This window comes from Furipterus horrens, unplaced genomic scaffold, assembly GCF_987537825.1.
Source record: "Furipterus horrens unplaced genomic scaffold, mFurHor1.1.pri manual_scaffold_2, whole genome shotgun sequence".
NCBI lineage: Eukaryota > Metazoa > Chordata > Mammalia > Chiroptera > Furipteridae > Furipterus > Furipterus horrens.
The window spans coordinates 217,582,449-217,599,038 of record NW_028327172.1 but is presented as its reverse complement, the minus strand read 5'-3'; the positions used below and the strand labels follow the sequence as shown (position 1 = coordinate 217,599,038).

Sequence of the window (16,590 nt, the reverse complement as noted above, 5' to 3'; positions counted from 1 at the left end):
AGCATCCCCCGCGCTCCATGCCGCGCTCCTGCGCTCCTGCACCTGAGGACTGAGTTCAGCTGGAGCAGCTCCTTTGCTCTGAAGCCTCTCAGACGTGCCTCACCCACCGAGACCTCCCTGGGCCCCTGATCGGCGGCTGGGGGAGAGCTGGGACTGCGCGCTGCGCAAATAGAGGCCTACGGCGGGCCTCCCCGTGCGCCCAGCGGTATGGTTGGGGACCTCACTCGCTAGCCCCGGCTCTCACGCCCTCCGAGACCGCCCGGCGCCCCCGCCCGGCCCCGCCCCCTCTAATCCGCGGCTTGGGCTGCGGAGAGCCGGGCTGCGGAACCGCCTCCGGACCGCCCCAGGGGAGGGGCGTGTCCCCGCGCCCCTACGCGCCGGGGCGGGCGTGGCCGTGCCAGGGCGGGGCGGGGCCGAGGGCGGGGCGGGAGCGGGCCGGCCCCCACTGGCTGCCGCGCTCCCGGCCGCCAGGACTCAGTACGAGGTGGCGGCGGCGGCGGCGCGGGCGGGTGGCGCTGCGCGGTCCTGCTCGGCCGGGCGCACGGACTCACCGGCGAACCGACTGCCGGAGGGACCAGGCACAGGCGCTGGGCCGGTGGACAGCGAGCGTAAGAGAGGGCAGCGCGCAGCGAGTGGGACACCGGAGACAGCCAGGTCGGTGCGCGGGGCCAGGGCGGGCGCGGGAGGGGTCGAGGCGAGCGCGCGGCGGGGCCAGAGCGCGCGGCGGGCTCGGTTCCCGAGCGGTCCCTGCAGCGGGGCCCGGCCGGGGCGCGGGCTTCCCGCTCTGGAAAGTTTGCCGCCGCCGCCGCCCTGGGAGGGCTCTGCAGCAGCCAGGGAGGGAAGGGGGAGGAGGGAGGGACCGCGGCGGGGAGGAGGCGGCCGGCGCCAGGCGGCCCGGGAGCCCTGGGCGGCGGCGGCGGGCGGGGCGGCCGGGGATCGGAGGGGCCGGGGCGCGGGACCCGGCCGCCGCCGCTTCCTTCCCTGCGCGCCCGGTGCGCCCGGGTAACGAGCTGCCTGCCTCCCGCAGACTCCCGAGTGGCGCCCTCCTCCCGCCGGTGCCAGGGCCAGGCCATGGGGAGCACCATGCCCAGGAGCACCGCCTGAAGACGCCGTAGCCCCCGCCCCCGCGATGGGCGCCCCGTCTTGGGCTGTCACGTTCTTCGTGGCCGTGGCGGTCGTGACCAGCGCAGCCTCGGAGCCCCCGGGCACGGAGCAGCGCGTCGTGCGGAGAGTGGCAGGTAAGGAAGGACCGGACTGGGACAGGGGAGGGGTCATGGGCCCGGCGTGCAGAAACGTCCCGGCCCGGTAACGGGCGCCTGGGTGGGTGGGGAACGCCAATCCGAGTGGGCCCGAGGGCGCGTCATGGGCTGGCACCGTGGGGTCAGTGTCCAGGTTTCTGTCGCCCTCCCTCCCCGGGGATCGCGGCCAGAGCTGGCACAGCAGTTTGTGGGGCGCCTGGAGCCGCAGGGCTGCCACCCAAGTGCAAGGCTGCGGTGCGTGTCAGACACGGCGGGGGCATCCGTAGCGGCCCCAGGGGGCGCAGTCCCCCCGAGGCGCCGTCGGGAGGGCGCGGGAGCTGCGTTTCCAGGATCCCTATTGTTGTTCTGCGGGCTTTGCACTGACGGAAAGTTTCTGTTTTTGGTGCTGCTGCCCCAGCCCCCTTCGGGCCCCAGTTCATGGCCAGCTTCGGCCAAAGCGAGGGACGCACTTTGGAGGGCGGGCAGGAGAGTGCATCAGCCCCGCTCGGCCCTTGCCCCCCAGTGGTTCGCATGACGAGTGGTACCTTCTAGTGTCTCCTTCCACTCACCCTGCTCCCATGCCCTGTGGCCGAATGTGTCTGCCCCCGACGGCTGCACGCGGGGCGCCGGGAGGGGAGAGGGCGAGTATCCCAGGGATATGGAGCCGCGGACTCCGGTTGGTGGTCAAGGTCCCGCGGGACGTCGAGGGTCTCGAGGAGGCTCAGGCAGCTGAGGTGCGGGAGCGCGTCTTTGCGCCAGGCCCCGCCCCGCACACGCGCCCCTGCCCTCCAGGTGCGGCGCGCGGTTCCCGCAGAGCTCGGCCAGGCGCTGCGGGTGCTACTGCCCCGCACGCACGCTGCCAGGCTCCGGGCGGCAGGGCGGAAACGCGTGGTCCGGTTGGCGGCCACGGGGAGCCTGCCCCTTGGGGACAGCCCCCTCCAGGGCGCAGGCGAGGGGACTGCGCCAATCCTGCCCGCGGCTCGGTGGCCACGCGGAGGGAGGCCTTCACCCGGTGAGCTCACGCCCCACCCGGGCGGACCCGAACAGCCGCTCCTTTGTACCTCGGCGCGGCCACAGACGCGCATTGATGGCGGGGCCGCGGCGGCCTCTCGGGGAGGTGTGAGCGCAGCGGCTCAGGCGCGCTGTGCCAGCGAGGCGGCGGCCGGCCGCGGGCAGGACGCAGGCAGATGGTGGCCCGCCCCTCCCCGCGCCCCTTTCTCCGGCGGCGGCTGCAGCCTCCCGGAACAATGTCATTTTTTTATGAATGAAAGTGGGCCCGGCTCTTGAATGTGCGTGTCATTCAGCGGTGTGACAGAGGCCGTCGGGAGGTCAGCGCGCGCTTTTAGCGCCTGCTCGGGGGGGGGGGGGGGGCCCTGCTTCCAGGGGCGCCGAATAAGTGGCCGCAGGGGGAGCCCCGTATTAGCATTCGCATTCAGATAAAGATATTACTCCCTACGGCCTGGGAATGTCAACTAGCCCCGGGGGAGGGGGAGGCGGGCTCGGGCCCAGACCTGCTCCTGGACCCCCTGCAGCGCGCGGGGGCTGTGGCCGCCACGCCGCCCCCGTCCCTGCCCGGGAACTGGCGGTGCCTGGAGGCCGAGTTCTGAGACCACAAAGCCTGTGCTGCCCCCACCGGATGCGGGCCTGGGTCCCAGCGACGCAGGACCCTCAGGGACCCGGGATTGGGGCCAGGGCCCTCCGTCTCTGCCAGAGCCCGGCCCCCCCTCTGCCCCCGCCGCAGAGCTGGTGAAACAGGTAGTGAGTAGATAGGTCAATAAACTTAATCCGGTTCCTTTGAGAGACGGGCTGGGCAGCAAACATACAAAGGCCTTGTGAAATTTCCAGAGGTGCCGGCACTTTCAAGGGAACATAAATTCTGGAGCCAGAGGTGGCTGGGGTCAAGGACAGTGAGGAAGGTGACCTGCTGTCTGCGCCCTGGCGACCCCAGGCCCCACCAAGGCAGCCTCCTCCTGCACAGGGGGTCATGCTCTCTGTGAGGGGCCTGGACAGGGTCCCCCGCTGGGAAGAGCAGGAGGCTGCCCCCTGCAGCTGGACCCCAGCCAGCCAGCAGGGGTCTGGAGAGCTAGGGCAGCCGCTGAAGCCTCAGGCTGGAGCCTCTCAGCCGGCTCCTCCTCTGCAGGGCTGGACTTTGAGCCTCCAGGGCCCCCGGGGTGGTTCATTAACCTGCGCTGAGCCTCAGGCTGGACTTGTGGCCTCTGAGCAGCCCCAGCTTTGAGTCCACCGGGGCCTCCCCCCCTGGTCCTCAGTTCCCTTAGGAACTGTCGCCCTAAGAACGTCCAGCCTTAGAAAAAGCCTCGGAGGAGTTCATCTGGGCCAGACTGATGGCAATTGGGGGAAGAGGACCCTCAGCGGGTTGAGAAGACGTACCGGAGAAGGGCAGGCAGAGTGCGGCACGTGTTACGCCTTAGAACCCATGTAGGGAAGGAGTCTCTGAGACTGGAGAGCTGCTGGAGAGGTTGGTGCTTTTACTTTGGTGGGTCCAGGGCAGGTGACATTTACAGCACACACAGATGGTATGCGGCAGGCAGATGACAGCGTGGCCCGGACGTGCCTTCCAGAGGTCTGGAAGAGAAGATTGCTCTGGTATTTCAAAAGTATGCTATCTTATCTTGGATGCCCAAAGAATAAGACCGTTTCAAAGGTCAAGATTCCCCTTGGTCCAGGAAGCTGCAGGCCACCTGCCCTGACCTGTTGAGTTTGGGAGTTTTACGTTCAGAACATTCTATGTGTCTGGTGACTTTGGTGTCTGGGCCTGGCCTCCCCTGAGCTTGTCAGGTTTAGTATGTGGCCCCTTTTCTATCCACAGGCCCCATTTTACAATTGAACCTAGAGAGGAAAGAGGGGTCTCCTTGAGGAGGTGGGACCAGTCTGCCCAGGCATGAGTTTGGGGGAGTCCCCTGCCCCCGTGTGTACACAGACCTGAGTGATTTACACGTAAACTGTAGAGGAGCCTCTTCTGGCTAGGAGGGGAGGTGCAGGGGTTCTGGGGGCCCTCCTGGAGCCTCAGTTTCCTCACCTGTCCAGGAGGGCTGGGAATGGAAGGCTTGTTGAGAGGATTAGTCTGGATTATCCTGTAAGCCCTCATTAGCCCGCCCACCACCGGTCCCCCCCTTTTTTCCTGACTTTGTTACGAAACTTCTCAGGATGTTTCCGGGTGGGGAGGCCAGAACCTTTGTCCACGGCCTCAGGGTCCCTTGGAGGTGCCTCCTCCCTTAGCTCCTTCCTAACCTGTTCTTGGCCACACATCCCACCCCTTGGAGAGCTGAGGACTGCTGCACCCTGCATGCCAGCACCGTGACTTCGTCCCTCTGAACCCTGCGGCCGTGAGCACCTTGGAGTCAGTTCTGAGTTTGACACTAGTTTTCTGACGTCGCCCACAGGGACCTTCTAATGGAGTGTCCCCTGATTGCTGGATGTCCCCATGCTGTGGTGACTTCAAAGTGGGAGCACATACAGGCTGGCTGTGACCGTGGCCTGGGCAGGGAGGGTCTCTTGCCCCAATGTTCACAGCTCTAACTGCTTGTGGTGACCCCCCTGGCCTGCCAAGAGGATTTTTACCTGGTGCCACCATGGTGGAAACTGGGGCCCAGGGCCAGGGAGTGGCAGTCAGGAGGACTCTGACTGGGAGGTGCACCTGCAGACCCAGCTGGGCACCCCCAGAATGCATTACTTCTCGGACTCTGGTGATGGCTGCCCTCTGCCTGTGGCCCCTGATCAAGCTGGGCCCCTGGAGGCGGGGGATGGGGTGGAGGTGGGGGGAAGCACAGGTGGGAGCAGGCACCATGGAGCCCCGAGGGCAGACATCCCACCATGGCCTGCGGGTGCCGCTGTGGTACCCAGGACTTCTGGCCTCCAACATGTGTGGGTGTAGTGAGTCCTGATCAAGACCCCTTCCTGGTCACTCTGGGTGGAGCCAGACCTTGGTTGTCTTATACCCCCTCGCCCGTCGGCCTGAGCCCCGTGGCCCCGGGGGTCCTGTGCGTTGGATCTGCCAGGCCGGAGACTGTGCTTGGGTCTCTGACCTGGTCTGGGAGAGTCCTATGCAGGCACCCCCGCTGGGCAGGGTGGTGGGCGGGGCAAGGGTCGGCAGGGCCCCCACCCCCACCCTCACCAGGTGTGGCTGGCCTGGGGCCCTGTGTCCCCTCAGCATCTGCTGGACCAGCTTGAAGTGAATACTTGTGCGGATGGTGTGACCTGCCCAGACCAAACCGGAACCGACTGCTGTTGCCCTTGGTCCCGGGCCTGGGGCTGAGGCTGCCTCTCCAGCCTGTTCTTGGCCTTCTGGGGGGCCTCCGTCAGCTCCCGGCACTGGGTGGTCCCCACAAGACAGTGGCCAAGACTGGGGATGCTGGAGGTTAGGCCAGGTCCCCTAGACTGTGGGGTCCCCAGGGACACAGACCCTGGACACTTCGGACACTCTTCTCCTGGGCACAGGGCTTGTGAGAACACCAGGGGTGGGCGGGCAGAAGTGGGCTGTCTGGGGAGCCAGGGGCCGGTGTGGCCGGAGGGGCAGCTGGGCCCTCGAATCTAGGCCACGCGTCGGCAGAATGACAAGTAACGGAGCAGCTGACCCAGCTGGTGGGGCGGGCAGCCTGTGCGGCAGGACCACCCAGCCCTGTCCTGGGCCCTCGGCCTGGTATCCCGCCTGTGCTGGGCATTGTCCGGCCCCGGCAGGGGGGGCTGAGGGGTGCCGGCCTGGCCGGTGCTGGGTTCCGGGTCTCGGGCCTTGTGGGCCTCCCAGGACTGGCGTGGGGAGGTGGGCTCTGCTCTGACATCTTCCTCCCCAGCCTGTATTGTCATCTGTGAAATGGAGTCCCAGGCCCCTGCACCCCAAATGCCAAGTGGGTTTGCGTTTCTAAATGGTTGAAAAAACTCAGAGGAAGAGTACTACTCCATGACACCCTGAGAGAATTTCCAGTGTCCCCAAATAAAGTTCTTGTGTCTGGGTGTCACACACAGCGCCGCAAGGGCGGAGTGGTCACGGCCGAGGCTGGTGGGCAAGGCTGAAGTGATGCCCCCACGGGCTCTGGGTGCGGGTCCTTCCATCATCCAGACTCGCCTGGGCCCTGCTGCAGCCGCATCGACAGTCTGTGAAATGGGGTGCTGTGGGGCTTGCGGGGGAGCTGAGCACCCAGCGTTCTTGGTTTGGGGGCACTTCCCTCACGGACACCCGTCTTGCCCACAGAGGTCCTGCAGCCTGAGCCTGGCCAGCAGGAGCAGCTGGTCTTTGGCAGTGGGGACACTGTGGAACTGAGCTGCCACTCGCCTGCTGGGGGGCCTACGGGGCCCACCGTCTGGGTGAAGGACGGGGCAGGGCTGACGCCCTCGGCCCGCGTGCTGCTGGGGCCGCAGTGGCTGCAGGTGCTCAATGCCTCCCACGAGGACGCTGGGGCCTACAGCTGCCGGCAGAGGCTCACCCAGCACGTGCTGTGCCGCTTCAGCGTGCGTGTGACAGGTGGGTGTCTGCCAGCGCCCTGGGGTCTCGGGCAGCGCGTCGGCGTGGGCACTGGGGGAGAGCAAGGCCCCCCCAGGCAACACTGTCTGAGGGACAGGCCCTCTGGGCCTCCTGGGCAGGCCGGAGACAGGCCAGGAGAGGGCAGGGCCTCCCAGCTGAGGAGCTATAGCTGCCTGGGCTTGCGAGCTGGACCCAGGGCTCCTCCATGTCCCCGTCTTCCCTGCACTGCAGATGCCCCGTCCTCTGGAGATGATGAAGATGAGGAGGAAGAAGAAGCAGAAGACACAGGTGAGACCAGGTTTGGGAGGGGTTTGCGATGCCAAGAGGTGGGGGCCAGGCCCTCTGGGGTCTGGCGGGCAAGCTGGTGAGGCAGACCCAGCCAGTGGGCGGGGCGGGGTGGAAACCTGGAAAGGCAGCAGTTTTCGGAGGGAGAGGGGTCTGGGAGAGCCGGGCATGGGGCTCAGGACGGCTCCGCCGCCAGCATGGGCTCCAGGAAGGGGCAGGAAGGGCTCCTGCTGAGGACGGGGCTCTTCTTCCCTTTGTCCATCGGGAGGTTCAGAGCTGAACTCCCTGCCCAGTTGCCCCTCTCCCCCTCCTGCCCCCCCAGACCAGACCACCAGACCACACGCTCTGAGGCCCCTCCTGCCCTGGCTGACTCCAGCTGGGGTCTGGGGTCTGTGTGGGCTCTGGGTGCCCATGGCCTCTGCCGCCAGGACTCCAGACACACGGGTGGTGCCTCTTCCCAGTGCCTGTCCACATCCCCCTACCTCGGGGAGGGTGCCTCCCTCTTGGGGGACACCTGCCTGCCCCCCCCGCCCCCCCAGCAGGAATGCAGCACCCACCCTGGCCCCAAAGAAGGAGAAAAACCAGTTGGGCTCTGGGGGTGGGGACGGGGGCAGCCCTGAAACCTGGGTGGGAGGAGCCGGGCCTCCTGGGGACATATCACCCTGTCCCCGCCTGCTGCCCTTCAGGCCCTGGAGCACAGCAGAGGATGGCACCCTGGTGCCTCCAGGGCTCCTGGTTCTAGGAAAGGCTGGGCCCTGCATGTCCAGCACTGAGCTTCCTGACCTGGGCTGATCTGGCCCCTCCGCCAGGCAGGTGGGTGGGCATGCCCTAGGAGGCACCTTCTATCCTGAAGGCTCCCGGGTCAGTGTGTGGCACTCTTGGGCATGGACAGGAAGGGGAGGGGACATGGGGCCTGGCTTAGAGACGCCGTAGGTGGTGTGGAGTCTGCCGGAGCCTCACCCAGCCCAGGCAGGTCCTCGGAAGGCCCACCACCCCCTTCAGAAGGGGAACCGAGGCCCTGCCCACTCATGGCCTCCCTGTGCCCGTGGCCAGCAGGGGCCCCTTACTGGACACGGCCCGAGCGGATGGAGAAGAAGCTGCTGGCTGTGCCGGCTGCCAACACCGTCCGCTTCCGCTGCCCCGCCGCCGGCAGCCCCACCCCATCCATCACCTGGCTGAAGAATGGGAAGGAGTTCCGGGGGGAGCACCGCATCGGGGGCATCAAGGTGGGCCCGGCAGCCGGGGCGGGGCCTTGGGCTCTGACAGGGTCTCGCCCGCTGTCCTCACCGCCACGTCCGCCTGCAGCTGCGCCACCAGCAGTGGAGCCTGGTCATGGAGAGCGTGGTGCCCTCAGACCGCGGCAACTACACCTGCGTCGTGCAGAATAGGTTCGGCAGCATCCGGCAGACCTACACCCTGGACGTGCTGGGTGAGGCCTGGAGTCACCTGCGGGGCGAGGAGGGTGATGCCGGAGCCCGGCAGCCCCTGAGCCCCCCGTCTGTCCCCAGAGCGCTCTCCGCACCGGCCCATCCTGCAGGCGGGGCTGCCCGCCAACCAGACGGCGGTGCTGGGCAGCGACGTGGAGTTCCACTGCAAGGTCTACAGCGACGCGCAGCCGCACATCCAGTGGCTGAAGCACGTGGAGGTCAACGGCAGCAGGGTGGGGCCGGACGGCACGCCCTACGTCACCGTGCTCAAGGTGGGTGCCGCCCCCGGCTGGCAGGGGCTGGGGTTGGGTGGGCGTCCCAGGCAGGAGGCTGCAGTTGGGTGCTAGCCTGCCGAGGAGGTGGGGGATGCGCCCCAGCTCGCTCTCTCGAGAGTTCTCAGTTTCCCTGTCTGCTCTCCCGTGGGGCAGAGGGCCCCCCAGGTGGGCTCAGCTCGAGGCCCTGGCCAGCAGGGGCAGCAGAGTCTGCCCAGCACCCTGGTGGGTCGGCACTGCTCACCCACTGCTCGGAGGGTTGGGGGTGGGCTGTTGGGCGTGGTCCTTGTGTTTGGAGAAGCTCTGTGCCCAGGCTGCCTGTCTGCCTCGGGGCAGGACAGCCTCAGCTTTGTTCCCAGGGCACGGGGCGGGGGGTGGGGGCACCCGACTTGAGGTGGTTGCAACACTCGCAGCCCAAAGAGAAACATCTGTTTAGAGAGAAGACAGGCTGCGGGGGCGGGGAGCAGGGGCTCAGGCTGAGGACATGAGTCCAGACCCAACTGGGAGAGGCCGGCTGGGCCCCGTCGGGTGGCGTCTCTGCACCCTGGTCAGCACGTGAGCTGCCTGCTGCGTCACTGCAGGCCCAGCCTGGGCTCCAGGGGTGGGCGGGCCGAGCACCCGCCCTGGAGGGCCTCTTGGGGTGCCTGCCAGGGCTGTGCTCCAGGCTGAGGAGGGTGGATGCAGAGAAGGCGCGTCCGGTGAAACCAGTCTTCTGCTGAGAGGTGTCCACATGCCTCCTCCAGGCAGCCTTCCGGGCTGGTCCAGCCCCGTTCATTCCTTGGGGGTCTCCCACTTCTTGCCTTGGAGCCTCAGGATCTGGGGCTGTCCTCCTGGTGGGGTCTGGACCTGGACCAGGGCCACTCCGTGCCGGCCGACGCGGGCACGCCTGAGCTGGGTCTCTTGTCCCCGCAGTCCTGGATCAGTGAGACGGTGGAGGCCGACGCGCGCCTCCGCCTGGCCAATGTGTCTGAGCGCGACGAGGGCCAGTACCTCTGTCGGGCCTCCAATTTCATAGGCGTGTCTGAGAAGGCCTTTTGGCTGCGTGTTCACAGGCCCCAAGCAGGTAACAACTCTGTCCCACGCCCGCCTGGCACGCCGAGCTCCAGCTCCAAGGCCCTGGCCACGCGCCCACTGCACGCCCCGTCCTGCTCGCTCCCCGCCCTGCCACTCACTGCGCTCCGCACACGGTCGCCTCTGCGAGGCCGGCGCCTCAGGCCTCTGTGCCCGCCTGCCTGGAGCCCCGCGGCCTGCTGGTCCTGCCTGCGCCCGTGCCACCTCCAGAAGGCCTTCCGCCCCGCAGGGGCCGCGCCCCTCTGCCTGTGGGCACCTGCTTTCCTCCTGTCTCTCTGGCCCCCGCTCTGCTGCCTGCTCACTTCCTGTCAGTCTGTCTGTCAGTCTGTCCGTCCGTCTGCCTGCCTGTTTCCTCCACCCCGAGTGTCCGCACTAACCCTGCACGCTTCTGGCCATGCTGCTGGCCTCATGCCTGGTGCTCATGTGGGACAGAGGACTCGCCGGTGAAGGGACTGGCTTCGGGCTCGGTGTGGACATGGAGGCGGAGGACCCTCGGCCATCGTGGTGGTGGCGGTGGCGGCGGTGGCGGCATTTTCTTTGCAGCCTGGCTGGATCGTCGCCGTGCGGACTCTGGCGCTGGTGCCCGTGGGGGAGCTGGCGCTCGCCTATCGCGCTCTGTTCTCTCTTTGTAGACGGCGGGCGCTAACACCACCGACAAGGAGCTAGAGGTTCTGTCCTTGCGCAATGTCACCTTTGAGGACGCGGGGGAGTACACGTGTCTGGCGGGCAATTCTATCGGGTTTTCCCATCACTCTGCGTGGCTGGTGGTGCTGCCAGGTACTGGCTCCCGCTGCTGCTTGCTCTGCACCTGTCCTCTGGTCGCTGTCGCCAGCTTGGGGGACGCCAAAGCTACCGGGACGGGCGCGGGGCCCTAGGGCTCGCGGCCAGGCCATGCCGGGGATGCGATCTAAGCCAGCCTGGCCGTGTCCTGGCCCAAAGCAGCCTCCATCGAGCCTCACTCCCCACTGGGCCCCCACCGCCCACGTGGTGGCTTTGGCGTCTCCCTGGGTTGCGGGTGTGGGTGCTGCTGACTCCGCTGGGCTCCTTCTCTTGGGTCTCTGACCACGGTACCCTGATGAGTGGGGCATTGGCCTCAGCGCCCCCGCTGGGCGCTGAGCACCCCTCCCCGCCCCCACCGTGCCTGCGGCTCCGGGCGGCCCCGGGCCCGTGGGGGCTCCCGTGTGGCTGGCCAGGCTCCAACGTTCGTGTCTTTGCAGCTGAGGAGGAGCTGGTGGAGGCCGGCAGCGTGTACGCAGGCATCCTCAGCTACGGGGTGGGCTTCCTGCTCTTCATCCTGGCGGTGGCCGCCGTGACGCTCTGCCGCCTGCGCAGTCCCGCCAAGAAGGGCCTGGCGCCCGCCGTGCACAAGGTCTCCCGCTTCCCGCTCAAGCGGCAGGTAACAGAAAGTAGCTGCCAGGTTCCGAGCGGCCCGTCCACCTGCCTGCCCCCACCGCCTGGTTGCCCCCACGGCCCCCTCTTCTGGGCTTCCGAGCTCAGGGGCCTCTGTGGTGTGCAGAGCCCGTGGACTCCTGTATGTGCAGAGAGTGGGTGGGCCGTCCCTGGGGCTGCAGTCCCCCACCCCTTCCGCTGTGTGCGGCCCTGCGGCACCAACCTGCCCCTGCCGACCCAAGCAGGTGTCCTTGGAGTCCAACTCGTCCATGAACTCCAACACGCCGTTGGTGCGCATCGCCCGCCTGTCCTCGGGGGAGGGCCCCACGCTGGCCAACGTCTCGGAGCTTGAGCTGCCCGCCGACCCCAAGTGGGAGCTGCCCCGGGCCCGGTCAGTGGCAGTGACAGGACCTCATGTGCCGGACCCCGACCTGGCGAGGGGTGGGGGCCTCCACAGGGTGGAGTCCCCAGGTGGGGGAGGCCACCACTCAGGGGTGGGAATCAGAGTGACTGTGGATATGAGGCTGGTGGAGGAGACTGGGCCTCGGAATGATGCCCCTGAGAGGGGGGCCAGTAGGTGAGCCCCCCCCCCCGGCAAGTGCTCTGTCTGGAGGGCCTGGCAGAGGGCCAGTGACCATAGGGGCCACCTCCTTTGTCCTCGTGAGCATGGTCTTGGGTGCGAGTGTGGAGGGCTTCCTGGAGGTGGTGGCACAGCCTCCAGGGCTGCCTGGGGCAGGGCTAGGTGGCAGGTGTGCTCACTGCCTCTGCTCCTGCCTCCAGGCTGACGCTGGGCAAGCCTCTCGGGGAGGGCTGCTTTGGCCAGGTGGTCATGGCAGAGGCCATTGGCATCGACAAGGACCGGGCCACCAAGCCTGTCACCGTGGCTGTGAAGATGCTGAAAGGTGAGGGAGGCAGGTGGTCGGGCTCCCTGGACTGGGCGGCTGGGGCTGCACCACTTGATGTGCCCTCTGTCGCCACACAGACGATGCCACTGACAAGGACCTGTCCGATCTGGTGTCTGAGATGGAGATGATGAAGATGATCGGGAGGCACAAGAATATCATCAACCTGCTGGGCGCCTGCACGCAGGGTGGTGGGTGCCGTGGGCGGTGGGTGCCGTGGGCGGTGGGTGCACGCAGGTCGGTGGGTGCCGTGGGCGGTGGGTGCACGCAGGCCGGGCTGGCAGGGGGAGGGCGGCCCTGAGTTGCTGGTGCCCACAGGGCCTCTGTATGTGCTGGTGGAATACGCGGCCAAGGGCAACCTGCGGGAGTACCTGCGGGCCAGGCGGCCCCCGGGCACGGACTACTCCTTTGACACCTGCAAGCTGCCCGAGGAGCAGCTCACCTTCAAGGACCTGGTGTCCTGTGCCTACCAAGTGGCGCGCGGCATGGAGTATCTAGCCTCGCAGAAGGTAAGGGGGTGGGGGGAGCGGTCTCAGGCCTGCCAGGGCTCTAGTGGGGTGGAGACCCGGATGGGGCACAGAGCGGGGCCCCAGCCCGGACCTCTGTCCCCCAGTGCATCCACAGGGACTTGGCAGCTCGCAACGTTCTGGTGACCGAGGACAATGTCATGAAGATCGCCGACTTCGGCCTGGCCCGTGACGTGCACAACCTCGACTACTACAAGAAGACCACCAATGTGAGCCCGGCCCGGGGTGGGAGGGGGCGTCCGGCCGGGAGGGCCCCCAGCAGCCAACCTGCGCCCGCCGCTCTCCCCACAGGGCCGGCTGCCGGTGAAGTGGATGGCGCCCGAGGCCCTGTTTGACCGCGTCTACACCCACCAGAGCGATGTGTACGTGGCCCCAAGCCGCGCCCCCCGGCCTCACACCGCCCCCCTCAGCCCGCCCCAGGAGCCCGCATCCAGCGGGGCCTGCTCCGGGGCGGCTGATGGTGCTGTGTGACCCCTAGGTGGTCCTTCGGGGTCCTGCTCTGGGAGATCTTCACACTGGGGGGCTCGCCATACCCCGGCATCCCTGTGGAGGAGCTGTTCAAGCTGCTGAAGGAGGGGCACCGCATGGACAAGCCGGCCAACTGCACGCACGACCTGTGAGTGTGTGTGCCCTCGCCCCGTCCCGGGCAGCGCGGGGGGCCGGGGGCGCTGGCAGGGCTGGCAGGCGGTGGCCCGGGCAGGCGCCTCACCGCGCGTCCCCCAGGTACATGATCATGCGGGAATGCTGGCACGCGGTGCCCTCGCAGCGGCCCACTTTCAAGCAGCTGGTGGAGGACCTGGACCGCATCCTCACAGTGACGTCCACCGACGTGAGTGCCGGCCCCCCACCCCTGGGCGGTCCGGGGTGGGGGGTGCCAGGGACCCCGCGCACTGACCATCGCCCGCCTGCAGGAGTACCTGGACCTGTCGGTGCCCTTTGAGCAGTACTCGCCGGATGGCCAAGACACCCCAAGCTCCAGCTCCTCGGGGGATGACTCCGTGTTCGCCCACGACCTGCCGCCCCCGGCCCCACCCAGCAGCGGGGGCTCACAGACGTGAAGGGCTCCCTGCCCACGGGCCAGCCCCCGGCAATGTGAGAGTGGGCCCCGGCTCCCCGAGCTGCTCTGGGTGTGCCATTGACCGACCCCTGGGGCCCAGCCGCCCAGGCCTGAGACCTGGCCCGGATGGACAGATGGGTGGACAGACAACTTGGTGTGTGTGTGTGTGTGTGTGCGTGTGTGTGTGTGCGCGCGCTTGCATGGACATATGAGTCTCCAGGCCCCCGGTGCAGGGGTCCCCGGGGTGCCCGCCCTGCTGTACGATGACCTCCTGGCCACTGTGCCAGCAGCACAGGGGACCGAGTATAGAATGTAAGGGGCTCCTCCCGTGGGCCCTCCCCAGGCTCCCTTGTCCCGCACTGTCCCCCCGTAAGGAGCAGCTCCGGGCTCTGGCGTCCTGCAAGTGCCCAAGCTGAGCCTGTAGGGAAGCCCCCGTGTGGCGTGCCTCCCACCCAAGTGGCACCTTGCGCCTGGGGGTGAGTGTTAGCACAGAGCCCCCACCTCCAGGCCCCCCCCTCAGAGACTGAGATTACGGGTACCAGAAGGCAGGAGCCTTTAACTTCTATCTGAAAGGTTTATTCCAGAGATGAGTGTACATTTATATAAATAGATGCTGTGTGTGGTGCACAGACATATATATAAATATCTATAAGGAAGAAGGAAGGTGGGAACTGAGGCTTGAGACCCCGGGGAGCCTGGGGGGCTGCCCCCTGTGGCGAGAAACACAGAAGCTGCCTGAGGACTGGGGGTGGGGGCTTTCCCAGCACCACAGTTTTGTTTTAAAAATTGTACCTGGATCTGTATATTTGTAAAGCTATTTATGGACCCCCCAGGCCCCTGTCCCTGCCCCCCCGGCCCCCGCCAAAGCTGTAGTATTGAGCCCAGCACGTGGCTGTGGCCTAAGCCTTACTGACAGCTGAGAAGGTCTCTGCCTCGTTCAGCGGGGTTGCTGAGGGTGTGCCTGGCGCTGGGCACCCCAGCCCACACCCTGAGGCCGGAGCAGCCCCTCAACCCAAGGGTCGTTTGTAGTGTGAGGTGACCCCAGCGGGGATGTTTTCTTTCCTTTGGCCGCCTTTTGCAGGGGAATTCAATTTCTATAGGATATTTTCTTTAGGAGATTTATTTTTTTGGACTTCAAAGCAAGCTGGTATTTTCACACAAGCTCTCACTGCCATGCGCTCCGGGCCGGGAGGCAGTTTCCAGTGGGGACAGCAGGCTCAGATGTTATTAGATGTTACAGGTTTATATATATCTATATATATAATTTATTGAGTTTTTACAAGATGTATTTGCTGTAGGGTTAACACTTCTTACGCAATGCTTCTAGTCTTTTATAGCCCGGACTGCTGCCGTTCAGAGCTGGGGCAAGAAAGCCCTGGCTGCAGTTTGGTTAACTTTCTGTGCCGTTCATGCCCCGAGCCCGGTGGCTGTTCTCTGCTTGTCAGCAGACGGGCCTGGCAGGGGCTCGGGGTGGTCTGTTCTCGGCCCCCCGCCTGTGGGGGTCGAAGGTGTCGCCCACACACTGGCAGATGCGCTTTCCAAAAATAAACATGGATTCAGCTCAGGTCCTGCTCCGAGCCTTCCCTCCTGCCCTGCTGTGGTTCTGAGCAGCTCCGAGTCCCCCTCTGGCCCTGGACAGGCTCTGCATCTGGGCCTGGCTACCTCCGCCGCCCTCTCCCTGCCTCTGGCACTGGTCTCTGCTCGGACGGGACCAGGCGTGGGAAAGCCAGGGTGAGGGGGTCCAGCTGCGTGGGGCCGGATGCTGGAAAGGCAGAACCTCAGTGTCACTGACGGACCTTGTGGCCTGGGAGTGCGGACAACGGGGTGTCTGTCCATGGGGGGAGGGGGTGCTGACTGAGGAGGGCTGTGGGCCTGCCTAGTCCTCAACTCACAGAGTCCAAGGGGTCTCGGGGGCTCCAGATACCTGCATCTGGTTCTTAGGGCTCCCCCTTCTCACCCCAACGCCTGGTGTCTAGAAACCCTAGGAGGGGCCCCTAAGGAGCCACATGCAAGTGAAACCTTCACCTAGGGCCCTGATCTAGCTGGAATCCAGGGGAAGGCTGTGTGCACTGGTAGCCATATTTCTGCTCCCGGCTGGCTTCCTGTGCCCCGCCCCCAACCAAGCAGTGCTGGTGCCTTCCTCTTAGGCACCGCCTGTGCTGCACTCCCACTCCTGTGACTTTGGGCGGGAGAGGACATAGAGCAGGGCACCCACATGGCAGTGATGGGGAGTAAGTCTAGGAAGGCTTCCCGGAGGAGGCAGCAGTGCCCAGGTCAAATGGGGAGACCAGGATGGATCTGGGACAGATACCATGCAGACTTTAACAAACCTGGAACCCAGGACTGTCCAGGGCTGGCTGGCCTTCCCGGACTCACCCGTCTTGTAACCTGGTATCCTTCCTGTCCCTTCCCACATCTCGTTATTCTGAGGGACGCATGGGGGGCGGGGGGAGCCTCTGGGCTGTGTGAGTTTGTCCTCTGGCTTCTAAGCAGCTCACTGGTCTCTTGCTGTGTTCAACTCACCTGTTTTGGTTTCAGGTAACAGCGTGGCCCAATGCTATGATCCCACTCAGGGAAGCGTTTTGGCACCAGGCCCCCCGACCCTCACCCCCAGGGCACTGGGGACAAGCAGCAACAGAGTCTGGAGGGCAGGGAAGCACCCCCCACCCCACCCCCCAAAGCTTAGTCCTGGAGACGGCCGCACTTGTGAGCCGGAGGCGCCCTCTAGCGTCAGACAGATTGCGTCCTCGTGGCGTCCCATCCTTTCTGGTCTGGCTGGCTTGTGCTCCAGACGCCACGCACCCAGCAGCTGGGGCCGTGGGGGTGACCTCCTGGGACACCAGGCCGGAGACCTCGGCGGGGGGAGGGCACCGGCTGGCTCTGAATGCCAGACAGGTGGGCACAGGCTGCTCGGTCTCCAAGCCTCCCCAGTCCCTACCAGCTGAG

The 16,590-nt window shown here is 66.3% G+C and overlaps 1 protein-coding gene across 8 annotated transcripts; it reads left to right on the top strand.

Moving 5' to 3' along the window:
* The first annotated feature begins 494 nt into the window (after positions 1–494).
* On the top strand, positions 495–15,208 carry FGFR3 (fibroblast growth factor receptor 3). Of its 8 annotated transcripts, none has more exons than XM_090267178.1 (18): positions 495–654; positions 1,028–1,238; positions 6,445–6,714; positions 6,946–7,002; positions 8,056–8,225; positions 8,305–8,428; positions 8,508–8,698; positions 10,402–10,546; positions 10,987–11,165; positions 11,404–11,549; positions 11,939–12,060; positions 12,141–12,251; positions 12,379–12,569; positions 12,674–12,796; positions 12,879–12,949; positions 13,066–13,203; positions 13,311–13,416; positions 13,499–15,208. In XM_090267178.1, exons 2-18 carry the CDS (start codon positions 1,130–1,132, stop codon positions 13,643–13,645), a joined length of 2,400 nt encoding a protein of 799 aa, XP_090123304.1. In that variant the 5' UTR covers positions 495–654; positions 1,028–1,129; the 3' UTR covers positions 13,646–15,208. The 8 variants fall into 8 exon arrangements, with proteins under 8 accessions (XP_090123304.1, XP_090123303.1, XP_090123300.1 ...); XM_090267177.1 differs by having other exon boundaries at positions 11,401–11,549; XM_090267174.1 differs by lacking the exon at positions 10,402–10,546 and adding an exon at positions 9,611–9,761.
* Positions 15,209–16,590: the final 1,382 nt, after the last annotated feature.

Excerpts from the sequence above, each read along its gene's own strand:
- FGFR3 (XM_090267171.1), top strand. The coding sequence starts at position 1,130 with ATGGGCGCCCCGTCTTGGGCTGTCACGTTCTTCGTGGCCGTGGCGGTC. Across the intron at positions 9,762-10,986 it reads TGTTCACAGGCCCCAAGCAG|CTGAGGAGGAGCTGGTGGAG; the intron begins GTAACAACTCTG and ends GTGTCTTTGCAG. Across the intron at positions 11,166-11,400 it reads GCTTCCCGCTCAAGCGGCAG|CAGGTGTCCTTGGAGTCCAA; the intron begins GTAACAGAAAGT and ends TGCCGACCCAAG.